Here is a 14722-nt window from a genome sequence, read left to right as displayed (position 1 = left end):
CCGACAACACCTCTCCCTGTCCTTCTTGGCCCTGGAGGTAAGTTTACAGCAGTGGGGACATTTCTGGGGAACGTGAGTTTCACCCAGACACTTTATGCAGTCAGAGTGGCCGCCGGAGGCTGGCATTGCCACCCGGCAAGAGCCGAATTTCTTGAAGCCGGATGACAGGCCAGGTTTGAGCCGGCTGTCAGATAGAGGGTTCTTTGTTATAAGCATGGAGAAAAGTATGTTTCTGTGCTTTTCCTCTTCTCCAGTAAGGATTTGTAGTTTTTTTTTTTTTTTTTTTTTTTTGAGGAGCAACTATGTACAGGAGACAAATCGCAAAAACAGCTGGGAGAGAGAAAGACAGAAGGTAACTCTGCCGCGTTAATTTTTCTTTCTTTTTCTCTTGTTTTTTTTGGTTTTGTTTGTTTGTTTTCTGAAACTGATGGGGTAGGGAGGAAAATGGAGGAAGAAACAGTAGGTAGAGGTATGTACAATGGAAGGCTAGAGCAAAGCTAGTCTCCAAGAGCTGAAGTGAAGAGCGTGGTTCCAAGCGTCTGCAGCCTGAGGCGGTCTTGAGGAACTGGTGGGAGCCTGGACCGCGCGCCAAGTAAAGAGCGCGAATGCCGCGAGCCCCGCAGCGCATGCGCGGTCTGGCCGGATACTGCTTTTAACAAGCCGCCGTTTGCGGCGCCGGGGCAAGCCCAGCACCCCTAGTGGAGCACCCTCGGGGACATCCTCAAAGAAGAACCCAGCATCAGAGGGGCTGGAGAGCCCCATCCAGGAACTCCACAACAGCAGCAGGGCGTAGGTGGAGAGCCCCAGCCAGGAATCCTCCTATGGCAGCAGGGCTGGCAGCAGGGCAGGGTGTCCCGTAGCCTGGAGAGGAGCCTGGGAGTGAGCCAGAGATCAGTGAGGATAACTAACCTTTTCTGGTATGGAAAACTCCCTGATTCAGGACCACTTAAGTCCTGAGGGTGCCAGACCAGAGAGGTCCTCTAATGCAGTGGTCCCCAACGCGGTGCCCGCGGGCGCCATGGCGCCCGCCGGGGCATTTGTAGGCGCCCGCCGACAACCCGGGCTGGCCCCGCCCCCCCAGCGCGCGGCGCACTGGAGGCGCCGGCCCCAGGCGCGTGACACGCACTGGCGCCTGGTGCGTGGCGCTCGGGTGGCCCCAGCCGCGGGGCACATGCGGGCGCGCGGCGCCGGTGCCAGCCCCAAGCACGCAGCTCGGGCGGCGGCGCCAGCCCCGGGCCCACGGCACAAGGGGCTCGGGCGGCCCCCGCCCCCGGGCGCCCGGCGCTTGAGTGGCCCCGCCCCCGGGCGCCCGGCGCTTGAGTGGCCCCGCCCCCGGGCGCCCGGGAGCCCATAAAGGTTGCGGACCACTGCTCTAATGTGATATATTCTCCTCTGCAATATACAAACTGGACTATACATAAAAGAATAAATGGGCACAAATTAGACAGAAGAAACTAGCAGGAAAACACTTCAACCTCCCTGGACATATTGTTGTCCAAATCCTTTTTTAATCTTTAAAGTTTGTAAACTGGTTATTTTACCCTGTGCATCTTCCATTAATTTTGTTATGTATAAAGTTAATGGCATTTATATTGAGAGAATAATATTGCTTTCAGGTATTTTAATAAACCTAATTTTCTGACCATAAAAAGCTCTTTTACAGCAGAACTAGCAAAGGACAGGGAATCTACTGCTGCAAAATTTCTCGTCTCCCATTTAGCTGAGGATTGTGTATCTGGCTCAAAAGTGGCCATTTCAGACACTAGGTTTAAGTCTTCACAAGGAAGTTCTATAGCTATACCATCATTTAAGGAGGAGCATTTCTATGCCAGTGTTTCCCAATTGGTGCTCCATGGAACCCCAGGGTTCCGCAAAGCAAAAGTAAGGGTTCCGCAAGAATGTGGCATTGCCCTGCCCCCTCTTAAAGAGACAGAGTATTTTGCAGGGTTTTTTTGCTCAACCAATTCTGGTGGGGCTTTTTTTTTTTTTTGCTTGCCAAATTTTACTCTGGGAACCCTAGGGGTTCCTTGAAATTATTTTAAGCTGAAAAGGGTTCCATGGCCAAATAAAATCAGGAAACACTGTTCTATGCACATCTTGTTCAGATGCTAGGAGCCTGAACTTAGTTTCTCAAGGCAGATATTGAACTCAGGGTTGACCCTTAGTTACACCACTGTAATTCAAAGGACTAACTGCAATGGAGTCAGTATATTTATTGATTTACACTGGTGTGACAGAAGAGTTTGCCTAGAACATGCAATTAATTTTTTTTAAAATAAACTGTATGAAGTGTCAAAATACTGTGAACTTTCTCAAATATATTTAAAGTCAGAAGCAATTGTATAAAAATCAATGTTTGGCAGTTAATTAATATCTGTGTAATTCAGAGGAGAGAAGAAAGGTAGGACCCTTCCACCTCCTTTAACACAAAAAATAGCTTAATAGCTAATTGTTACTGATATGTAACAAAGAAGCAAAAGTAAAATCAGAGTTAAATCTGACATTTCATTCTTTTCCAGTGAAGTGGCCCCTTACAATTTTACTTATCCTGCATAGTAGAAATTATATATATATTTTGTTGCTGCTTTTCTTTTTAAAAGGAAAGAATTTACTCTATAGAGCAATTGAAAATTTTATTATTTAGGACTGTAGATCCAAAAAATAGAATTGTTCCATTTAGCTAAGACCACAATATGGCTTAGGACCAAAGTAATAAATATTAAGGTGTGGCATAGTGGGGGTGCTGTCTGCTCTGTGACCCGGGGTCCCCCTGCGCTGTGATGGGAGATTCTCACTGACTCACCCACATGTGTATTAACCCAGACACCTAGGCTCAGCCTCCCAGGATGGGAGACGAAGGTGGGCGGAGACCAACACCTGGCTGGGGGAGGGGGGGAGGGCTGGAAGAGAGTTTTTGAGTTTGTCTGGAATCATGGAGGAAGCAGCCTAAGCAAAGAGGCTAGGATTTAAGGACCCAGTCTCCTCCATCTCAAAGGGGGCTGAGGCATCCTAGGCCTGGCCCTGTAACCGGATTACATCTATGCTGTGTTGTATCCTGGAGAAGCAATAAACTCCTTCTATTCTACCGGCTGGAGTCTGTTCATGCCACTATGGGGGTGCAGGAGGCGGGGGAACCCCAATGCATCGCCACATAAGGAATGACTAGCTGCCTCAACTTTGAATTTCCTGTGAATAGTTGCTATCAGATATGTTTAAAAATATAACCACTTATATTTTAAAATCAACTTTTTAAATTATGTGTATGAAAATAAAGTGAAAAGTCACTTTTTTAAAAGTGTTATTTGCCATACTGATGTAAAGATGTTCATATATTGTGCTTATTTAGATACAGCTTTGTGGAACAGTGATAATGTAAAGACATATGATCCCAAAGGGACCTGCAGGAGGAACTGTACCTGTCAATGAGCCAAGGACAAAATGGCCTATAAATAGTAAATATATATGCTAACTTATAGAATGAGGCTTTAAAAATGTATTAGAAGTGCTAAGTGTGTTTGTCTACTACTGCTAAAATAACAGGAACTGAAACATCGACTGCCTAATATCCCCACTCAAAATGTCTGCTTATAAGGGGGTGCACTCACTTTTCATGAGCACCCTCTGACTAAGTGCTGTGCCTACACTTTGTCACTATTAGTGGTTTCTCTTCAATGACTGAGCATCTTGACAGTCACACACAATCTGTATTTGAAATAACAAGGCAAACCCCTTCAGGTTATGAGTCCATTAGGGCCTCTCTACCTATGTTCTTTCACTCTCTCCTCCCCCGCCCCCCAGTAGGGTTCCTTTCTGGAAGCACTGTCTTCGCCCTCTCAGAGCCTTTTTGGCCCCCGCCCTTCAGCTCCTGGCCACTTCCCACACTGGCTAATGGGCGGGTGGGTTAGAGGGGCCTGGGCCTGCTCTCTGCTTCAGGTCTCCGATTGGCTGCTTCTCAAACAGCCACTTTAGGCAGCTTAGAGAACCTCTCTACTAGGAATGGGAACAATTATTCAACTAGTTGCTTCCCACCCCCACTGCCTCTGTCAGAAAAAGGCAGCAAGGGAAGTGGGGGGGAGATGAGGATACTTCAAAGTGGCAGCACCACGTGGAGACTGGGGCCACACCCTGGGATCCACACGGCACTGCCACTCTGAAACACTGCATGCAGACCGGGGCCAGCTGGGGTGTCCCCAGGCTGCACATGTTGTTTCAAAACGGCTTCACCGTGTGGAGTCCGGGATCAGCTGGGGACTCCCCCGCAGACCCTGGGTTCCATGCTGCTGCTGCTTTGAAACATCACCTGGATCCTGGCACAGGGCTCCCCACAGCATTTCAAAGCAGCAGCATTGCATGGAGCCCTGGCTTACAGGATACTGTCCCATTGGCCCCATGTTCCTCGCAATGCTTTCACTACACTCCAAAAGGTGGAGGCGCCCTATTAACTACTCCAAATTGCATCGACTAGTCGATTAGTCAGTTATTCATAATTTAACATCCCTACCCTCTACTGACCTTTTCTTGGGCGAGGTGTAGCAGGACCCCAAGCAGGGGTCCTCAGGACCTATTCCACTCTGTCACACTGCCCCTCGGTATTTTTGCCAGAAAAGTATGTCTCTAAAGAGAGTCAGGAAAAAAAGCTACCGCACCCATCTTTAAGTTTACTGACAATGAAGATAAATAGCAGAAATCAAGTGTTTTGGTTTTTGTATGTTGAAAGGTAGATAAATAACATTCTATGTGTTAACTACACATATACCAGAATATATTGCATTTTTTATAAATTTGTAGGGTCAGTAAAATTTCTGGATTTTTGACATAGCAAATTATTTCCTGAGTACATGTTTGAATACATTTTGTGTACCGTCTTGTTTTCCAGGAAGCTGAGATGAAATTTAAAATGGTCATTGTAAATACTTCCTGTTCTGTTATCTATAGCCTTCCTGTCCTAATCACTGTAATATCTCACTAAGTAATAGGTGCTCAGATAAGTGATATGACTGACATTTGCCAAGTGAGGTTCATTCTTTTTCTAATCTCACTTAGGAAGGCAGGACTGTGCGTATATGCACTTCACAGGCTTTTGATTTGGGTAGGATCTGTTTTATTTTAATTCTATTTTGTCTATTAACAAATGCAAGTTTGAAGAAGCTTATCGTGCCCTTGGATTAGAAGTTGTGGTGATCTTCTGTATTAGTTCTACAGTCTTGAACTAGTCCCTAAAAATTACCTCTGTCTCTGTACTTCACAGGTTGACCCACACATCTACAGAAGGTAAAGCTTCATTGTCTTAGCTAATGGGTCATAATAGACCTGAAGTACCATTAATGGCCATCTCTTAGCATGACTACATTAATAACAAAGGTTTATACTCCATTTCCTAACTTGATCTACAAAGGTGATCCATGTATATAAATGGAAAATTAATATTCAATAGATGACAAGCTTTTCAGTGATCTCTCATATGATGTCTCTCTCATCAAGGACATTTCATCAATGTCAACTCATACTCATAAGTATATTCTCATAAGGCATATAGAATGCCCCATCACAGTGATCTTGGTTGGGGGGGTGGAGAGGGACAGAGAACAAATTACTTTTCTCTCTCCCTTCCTATGATTTTCCATCTACAAGATAGAAATAATAATGCTCAACCACTTTATGAAGCGTTTTGAGATGTACAAAGGTAGTTACTATGGATTATTGCATCTACTTCCATATAGAGACAGCATCTAGTTTAATCTTTCAAGAATATCAGAAGGCCTATTCTTTCCCATAAAATGTGTACCTATAAGTAGCACAAGAAGATAGCTTTTGGGATATATTTATTCTGTAAATGGTTAACCCTCAGATATATATATGTAGGAGGATAAAAACCTGTCAAAAGATAGGAGGGACAGAAGAAGGGAACATTATTCACCTATGCAGTAACTGGAGTTCTTCGAGATGGTTGTCTCCATGGGTGTTCCACCTTTAGGTGCATGAGCGCTGCTGCACCTCTGATCAGAGATTTGTGACAGCAGTGCCCGTGGCTGGCTGCGTGCACAGAATGCCAGCATGCTCTCTGAAGCAGTTCCTGTACATGCGCAGCCAGCCACAAATTAATTTCCTTCTCTGACCCAGATGTGTTTGACTCCGAAGCAGGGGGAAGGAGTGTGGGTGGTGGAGCACCCACGGGGACAACCATCACAAAGAAGTCCAGTTACTGCACCAGGTGAGTAAACTTTCCTTATTCTTTGAGTAACGTCCCCGTCGGTGCTCCACCTTTAGGTGATTACAAAGTAATATTCATAGTGGGAGATGGGAGCTTTGGTAAGTGAGAGTATGTGACAAAGTATTGTTTGGCCAAATCTTGTTTCTGCATCTGCAACTGTCTGGATGGCATAGTGTTGCATGAAGATATGCATGGATGCCCATATTGCAGCCCTGCAGATGTGTTCTGTGGGAATCCCACCTAGAAACGCCATTGTGGCTGCCATGGCTCTTGTAGAGTGAGCCCGAATTGTGGGTGGGGGTTCTCTCTGTGCTAGGGTATAGCCTAGTTGTATGCAGCCAGATACCCATTTCGATAACCTTTGTTTTGATATGGGCAATCCCTTAAATTTCTCTGTAGAGAATACAAAAACTCGTGGAGTTTTGTGAAAGGGCTTTGTCCACTCTAACTAGGTGAGTGCCCTATGGACATCCTGAAGTATGGAGAGCTGCTTCCTTGTTGTGCTTATGTGGCTTCAGGAAGAAGACAGGTAAGCATATGGGTTCATTGCAAAGCAATGAGGTAAGTACTTTCGGGAGCAATTTGGGATGTGTCTGGAGAATCACCTTATCTTTATGAAATATTATGTATGGGGGAATCTGCCATTAGAGCTCCCATTTCTCCAACTTGTCTGGCAGAAGTGATCACTATAAGGAAAGCCACCTTCATAGATATAGTAATGAGCATGTGGCTAAAGGCTCAAAAGGTTTATCCATAAGAACTTTTAATACTTACTAGGTTCAGGTCCCATGCTGTAATTGAGTTCTTGAGTGGTGGAAACATATTGTGTAGCCACCATAGCATCTGATAGAATGATGCGTAAAGACCAAGTGTCCTTGTATGGGGGCATGGAGAGCAGAGATGGAGGCGAGATGTACCCTTATGAAGCTCAGGGAAAGGCTTGCATTGTGGAGGTCTAATAGGTATTTCAGAATCCCTTGTGGGCAGGTTCATAGGTCTGGGTCGTGCACCAGGCTGTGAATCATTTCCATTTCTGAGTATGTCTCTCTCACTGTAGGTCTTATGAAATCTGTGAGGATTGGCTGTACTGATTCTGGGAAGGTCTTTTCCATTATGTTTAACCAGCCAGAATCCACACCTGGAGATGTAACTTGTGGATGGCGGGATGGGGAATTTACCACATGAGCAGAGATGTGACTGGTGAGCATCGATGTGGTGGCTGATCGCTCATCTATAATAGGTACAGATACCATGTTTGTCTGGGCCAGCTGGGTGCTATTAAGATTACTCTAGCCCTGTCCTATCTGATCTTGAGGATCACCCATTGTGTATCAGGGGAAACTGTGGAAATGCAAATGCTAGGGGTGCCTTCCATTGTATGATGAAGATGTCACCCAGTGAAGCAGGGGACTATGCCCACTCGGGAACAGTACTGTGATCAACAAGCATTTGTGTGTGTAGCGAATGGGTCCACTGTTGGGAACCCTCACTTTTTGAAGAGGTGAGTCAGCATAGATTGGTTTATCCCCCACTTGTGGTTTTATGGGAATTGTCTGCCTCAGTTGTCCACTAGTATGTTGTGCTTGCCTGGGAGGCAAACTGCGACCAAGTGTATGTTCCGTGGGATACACCATTCCCACAGATTGATAGCCTCTTGGTGTAAGCTTGCTCCTCCCTGCCTGTTGATGTAATACATTATGGTGATGTTGTCCATGAGGATTTGAACTGTTCTGTCCTGGATAAGGGTGTCAGAGTATGCAGTCCATCCCTCCCAAAGGTTTGGACAGGTCGGCTTCTCCCCCCATCATCTAGCCCCAGCTAAAATCCCTCTAGTGCAGGTGTTATGGCTTAAGGGCCTAGTCCACCACACCCCAGTCAGCAGGATAGCGTGGCGCCAGCAGCCAAGTCTACGGTTCCCTTGTCCGCGGGGTAAGCAAGGCCCAGCAGCTGAGTCTCTGGTGCCCATCTGTGGGGTAAGCAAGGCCCAGAAGCTGAATTTCTGGACTGCTTCCTACCCCTATCCACTGGCACGCATATTCCCCACCTGTGTTGGCAAATGCTGCTGCATAGACCGCAGTGGCTGTGGCTGTGGCTGGTATGGCAGCTGCAGCTGTGGCGAGTGGCTGGCTCTGCGGCTATGGCGTGTGGCAGGAACTCCTTCCCCTCTGGTGGTTAGCCCCAACTCAGCTGCTCCTCTGGCCTTTATATTGGGTCTACAGTTGGAGCATGTCCAGCAGGGCTGTGGAGAAGGGGCCTTCTCATCCCAGCAATCCTGCCTAACCCCTCTCCGACCACTGCGGGGTTGGTACACCCCGTCACACAGGGGAAGAAAGTGTATGCATGTATTTCTTACCACCTGTGACAGGGTGTACCAGCCCTGCATTGTGAAAGCTGAGCCTAATCAGGCTCATCTGGCTGAAGAAGCCCTACCCCCGCAGCCTTGCTGGGCATACTCAGACTACAGCCCAGGTATAAAAGCCTGGAGGGAGACTCAGTCTGGGCTGGCTGGGGAGCAAAGATGTACTGCCTGAGCGTCTACAGGTGAGCCACCTGAGAGACCAGATTAGGAGGGGAGCCAGTGGGGACCAGCCAGGGAGGCTTCCAGCCTGGAGAAGCAGCAGCAGATGGATGCCACAGTAGAGGCCAGCCCACGGAGACCAGACACAGAAGGGCCCAACTCAGAGGACGCAGGCGGGGAAGACAGGGTAGGAAATAGGACTCCAGTCTCCCACCCTGGGCTAAGAAGCTTAGCGTGTTTTGGGTGGATGCCCTGCTAAGCTAGTGGTGGGACATGCCCACCACTGATAGGGCTCCAAGTTGGGACCCAGTGGAAATGGAGGGCCTAGGTCCCCCTACCCCACCACTTTATTCCCTAAGGGGATGTTTCACCTGGACATTGGATTCGGCCACTAAGCCACATTTCCCTGCTGAAGGGGCATTGCTAGAGACTCCGGCCAGTGGGCTGTATTATCCCAGTGGAGGGGCCATTGCTAGAGACCCTGGCCACTAGGCTGCACTGCCCTGGGGATGGGAGTGTTGCTAGAGACACCAGCCACTAGACCACATTACCCTGAGGAAGAGGGGCACTGGGGTATAGTTGTGTCAGGGTTGAGGAAGATGTGGGGTGTGGTGCCAGGAAGCTCAGGGCTCAACAGTGCCCCCAGGCGAGGGACAAGGGAATTACCCTGTGACATATGGTGGAGAATGTGGTCATTTAAAGTGAGCCCTACAAGGGGAAGTGTAGAGGTATGGAATTGAGTCCCCAAGAGATTGGGGGTGGGGGGGAAGGCTCACCTGTAGAGTCTGGATAGGCAGATATTTTTCCATTGTTAGTAATATCTTTAGAGACAAAATGGATCCCAACAAGTTCTTTTAATAGTTAATGGAGAACCAGAAGAAGCAGGTTGCCCCGCAGCAACAGATGCAGCTGCTTCAACAACTGGTGGCACAACAGCAACTGCAGGCGACTCAGCAGCAGCTGATGCTGCTACAGGAATTGGCACGCAACAACAAGCTGGGCTGGATCAACTAGTCCAGCAGATGGCTGCACCATCTCCTGCCCCCACCCCGAGAGAAAGTGGAGCCAGGAGCAGTCTGCCAGGGATGCCTGTAAGCCTGACTAAGATGAGTCCCAGCGATGATCCAGAAATGTATTTGATTACCTATGAGAGGGTTGCCACTGCTGCCCGGTGGCCAGCTGAGAACTGGGCTACCATCTTTGCTCCCTATTTGACAGGCACAGCCCAGATAGCCTTCCAGAACCTCAATGCCTAGGAGGCGCTGGAGTACCAAAAGTGAAGGCAGCCATTTTGGACCAGGCCAGGATGAGCCCAGAGACTTACCACCAACGGATACGCAAAGAGTTTCCCGCTGGGAGACAGGCCCTTAGCCGTGGCCCAGCAGATATATGATTAATGTTGGCAATGGTTGAAATCTGAGCAGCGGACAGAAGGCCAAGTAGCAGAGACAGTAGCCCTAGAACAGTTCCTACAGGTCTTGCCAAGAGGCGGCAAAGAATTGGCACAACACTGCCCGAGAATGCTTGCTGCAGGAGGAGCCTGCAACCCGTACAACCCATACACTTTTTGAATCTGGGCAAACCAAGCATGTCCTAGACAGCAGTGCAGTTTGCACAGAACTGGTATGTGCCCTTAACCTAGTGTTTCTCAAACTGTGGGCCACGACTCTCGGGGGTGGGGGGGGTCACAAGCAACTTAGAGGGGGATCAAGGTATCAAAGTTTGAGAACCCTGCTTTAACAACTTGTCTGTAGAAAGACTTTAAAACGATTACTAAAATCTAAGAGAAAATTTAACAAGTATCAACTTGGAAAGGATTTGAGGTAAGAACTATGTCAATAAGGTAAAGGGCAACTGCTGAGCTGTGACCAAAGCTAGCAGCAGTTGAGAAGGAACTGAGGAGGCAGGTGGCTGTGTATGCACACTAGTCTCTTCAGAACACATGCCAGCAATCCGCGTGCACAAATCTCTGATCAGAGGCGCAGTGGCACTGACGCACCTAAAGGTGGAGCACCTCCGGGGACACTTCTTAAAAAACAACCAAAACCAAAAAAAAACCATCCACTTATTTGGAACAGTGTCAAATTTAATTCACTTCTTAAACAGTTATCTCCAACTTAATTGTAAATCTTTATCAGATGTATATTTGTAACTATGGATGGAGTCAGGTCTTATTTTGATAAAGAAAACCCTGAATCTGCAATTAATGCATAAGAATTTACATTCAGAATATTTGCTTCATACTTTGTTTGCAAATATGTTCCAAGTACTTTTACCATTTCTTAATTTAGTGAATATTTAAGTTTTTCAAAACTCTAGTCTTATAAAAGAATTTATAAAAGCTAAAGCAATGCTTTGAACCACTAGTCCTCCACTCATTTCTCGCACTCTCTCAATGGCTTACTATTTTACACAATTATTGCATTTGGATAAATCTAAATGACTATATTCATCCAACCATATCTGCTCCATGTTAAAGATGTCACTTTTTCCCCAAGTAAACCAATAGATGCTTTGACGAAACAGGGGTGCATTTTCAGTGTGATAACATTAGATTCAAAGATGTATTGATTAACTTACAAATCAAACCGCAGGTTCTCTCTCTCTTCAAAGAAGTAGTCCATTATAAATTTTCTTACAAAATCTGGATTTAGGGTATTGTCAATGACTTCTGTTCTTCCAAACTGTAAAAGAAAAATATCATCTTATGGCAAGCACAAGATTCTTGTCTAGGAAGTTACGTACTTTTAATCACAGCGTATAAATCCATGAACATGCAAGAGTTAGGATGCACTGATGGTCACTCTGGAATGCGGATTTTATGAGGAGAGGACGCCCAAGTGAAAACCCCAGAAAAGTAAGAAAGACCACCTGGCTAACAGCCATTGATTGACCTATCCTCTCTGAATCTATCTGTAGGTTGGACCTCCCTGGTCCAGCACCCTTGGGACCTAACCAGTTCTGGATGAGGGATTTTGCCAGACAAGGGAAGGTCACTTCTGGCTTCCTGCCACTGGTCCTGTTGACCCCACTGAGCAGCCACCACTGTTGTGGCTCCAGGACCCGCATGACGGAGTGTACAACTCAACTGGAGGGCTGAGTAGCCAAAAAGGCTTTTTAAAGAGGAAGTGTAGGCCCACGCACTTGGCCAGATGAGGGCACTTGCAGGAGGTGAGTGCTGCCCAACTACACACACTTTGGCTCATGGACTCCTCCACCTATGTGATATTTTACACCCCCCAAGCCACCTTTCATCAGCAGTTCTCTAGGGCCTCAAATATTACCTGTCACAGAGACAGACAACTTTCCTCAGGTTCTATCTCCAGGAGACCAAGAAGAAACCCTTTAGGAACAGGCAGCTAGGATTGATGAAGAGATCTCTCCACTAGACAGCATCTCTTCCTTATGTCCAGATGAGGAGGTCAAGCCATTCCACCATCCGTGGCTGACTATTTTAACAGTTCCCAAATGGTATCAAGATCTGTCTACAAACCCTGAAGTCATGTGTTAATTTGCTCTGGGGCAATTTACTCTGAGTTGTTGATACACACATGGTGAACGTTTCAAACCAGGAGAACGTATCTGTTTTTACAGATCTGTTTTACTTGTTCTTAAATAGTATGGATCCTAAACATTCCCCATAAATTGTATAAGCATGAGTGGATGCCTTTTACGCTCCTTTCCAGTTCCAAGACAGGCCCAACAAAGAGAACAACAGAACACCACTGGCCATAACCTACAATCCCCAGCTAAAATATCTCCAATACATCATCTCAGTGATCTACAACCCACTCTGGACAATGATCCCTCTCACAGACAGTGGGTGGCAGGCCAGTCCATGGCTGGGGTGGGGCTGGAGCTCCATGGCTGCCACTGGGACTGAAGCTCCCCGGGTGCAGAGTTTCAACCTCATTCTGTCCCCATTGGCAGCTGGGGAACTCCAGGCCTAGAGGCAGCCCAGGCCCCAACCCTCTGGCCCCAGTACTGGCTGCAGGCCTCTAGCCCTAGCCCCAGCGCCAGGTGGTTGCGGAACTCCAGTGGCAGCAAGGATGCTCCATAGCCATCTGGATCCAGGGCCAAGGCAAGGACTCCCTGGCTGCAGCTGGGCTGGAACTCCCCAGCCACTGGTGCCCAAACTCCCCGCTGCATTGCTTTCATCCACAGCCCCACTACATCACTCCTGCCCTGCCACCAGACCTCCCTGTTCCTTGGCTCTGTAGTCCATGAACATCCGTGGTCCATGTTGCTGGATCAAAGAGTCCCAGATTAGGGAGGTACAACCTGTATATTGTATCTAATTTTTTGTTTGTACTGGTGGTGCACAGCCACATACTACCTCAATATTGTACATAAGAAATTTCAACCCACTCAAAAGAAAATAAATAAATCAATCAACCCACCCAAGAATAGAAAATTTTAGAGGGAACACTGCTTGCAATCCCTCCCAGCTTGGAGCCATCCACAAATGTTTTAAGCATACTTGACAAATCCATGTTGGCGCTCACTTATTTTCTAGGTATGAATAAAATTGTTTAAACAATATATGAAAAGATAGTGGGACAAAGTGAAGTTATATGGATTAGTCTAATTCCCTGGGTTCTCATTTTCCCTTTTTTGAAAATAGGTAGTATGTTTGCACTTCTCTGGGACCTCATCCATCCTCAAAGGATTCTCAAAAACAATAGCTTATGTTTCAGAAATCACTTTGGTTAGTTCCTTAAGTATCCAGCAGCAAAGTTCATCAGTTCCCACCATCTTGAAGACATCTGATTTATGTAAATGTTCTTTAGCTTTTTATTTCTTTATTGTGCCCAAAAATCCCTATCCCTGGTGTTAATCACCTAGTCACAATTTACCTTTTTAATGATGCCTGGAAAAAAAAGCCATCAGTACCTTTCAACCTTCACAGTATCATTATTATTTGCCCATTTATTGCACTAACCAAACCACTTCTTATTGCCTTTAATGTCCCTTGTTATGTGGCACTCATTTTATGCCACAACCATACTGATTTAATCCCTAAAAAACTTGTGCTATTCCTTTATACTCATCCTTAGCCATCTGTTTTTGTCTCATTCCTTTTAATTTTCATATTATTAAAGAAATCCTGATACAGCCATATGGGTCTCTCGTTATTTTTAACCTTTCCCTTTGAATTAAGATAGTTTACAGGCATAACAGCAAACTGTCTCTTTTAGAAACAGCTTCTTGAATGTGGACTACTATACAAAAGTTACAAAAAATTCCCATTGCACTGGTAAGTTCATCCACTTTCAGAAATGGAAGCCTTGCTAATAGAAATATATGGCCTCCATCATTTTAAACCTAGCCCTTACTCCTATGTTTTCTTGATGCATCCATTAAAAACCAATAGCGATAGAAATGTAGCCGTGTTAGTCTGGTGTAGCTGAAACAAAATACAGGACTATGTAGCACTTTAAAGACTAACAAGATGGTTTATTAGATGATGAGCTTTCGTGGGCCAGACCCACTTCCTCAGATCAAATAGTGGAAGAAAATAGTCACAACCATATATACACCAAAGGATGCAATTAAAAAAAAAAGAACACATTAAAAGGACAAATCACATTTCAGAACAGAAGGGGGATGTAGGGGTGGGGGAAGGAAGGTAAATGTCTATGAGGTAATGATATTAGAGGTGGGGAAAGGTAGATGTCTGTGAGCTTCCACTATTTGATCTGAGGAAGTGGGTCTGGCCCACAAAAGCTCATCATCTAATAAACCATCTTGTTAGTCTTTAAAGTGCTACATAGTCCTGCATTAAAAACCAAGATACTCATTGCTTTCACCTTTCTGCACAATGGAGTTTTGACTCATTCCCCACAGAACAAGCTGAAAAAATATTAGGTTTACATCAAATTGTATTGGCTTAATGAGAAGTTTTGATTCAGTTTCCTATTTACAATATTAAAGATATAAAATACAGGTTACACACATTTGTATTTTGTTTCTTGTGTTCGCTTTTATTTAAA

The 14722-nt window shown here is 45.9% G+C and overlaps 1 protein-coding gene across 4 annotated transcripts in view; it reads right to left on the bottom strand.

The window, feature by feature from the left end:
* CPNE8 (copine 8) overlaps positions 1 to 14722 on the bottom strand; it is a 220726-nt gene that overhangs the window by 169155 nt on the left and 36849 nt on the right. For all 4 annotated transcript variants that reach the window (XM_006120408.5, XM_014572184.4, XM_025183253.3 and 1 more), the window contains one exon: positions 11310 to 11413. In XM_006120408.5, coding sequence (XP_006120470.1) covers positions 11310 to 11413 — 104 coding nt within the window. The remainder of the gene's footprint in view (positions 1 to 11309; positions 11414 to 14722) is intronic.

The sequence above is a fragment of the Pelodiscus sinensis genome, chromosome 1 (assembly GCF_052426305.1).
Source record: "Pelodiscus sinensis isolate ZL-2025 chromosome 1, ASM5242630v1, whole genome shotgun sequence".
Taxonomy (NCBI): domain Eukaryota; kingdom Metazoa; phylum Chordata; order Testudines; family Trionychidae; genus Pelodiscus; species Pelodiscus sinensis.
This window is presented reverse-complemented; position numbering and strand designations above follow the sequence as displayed.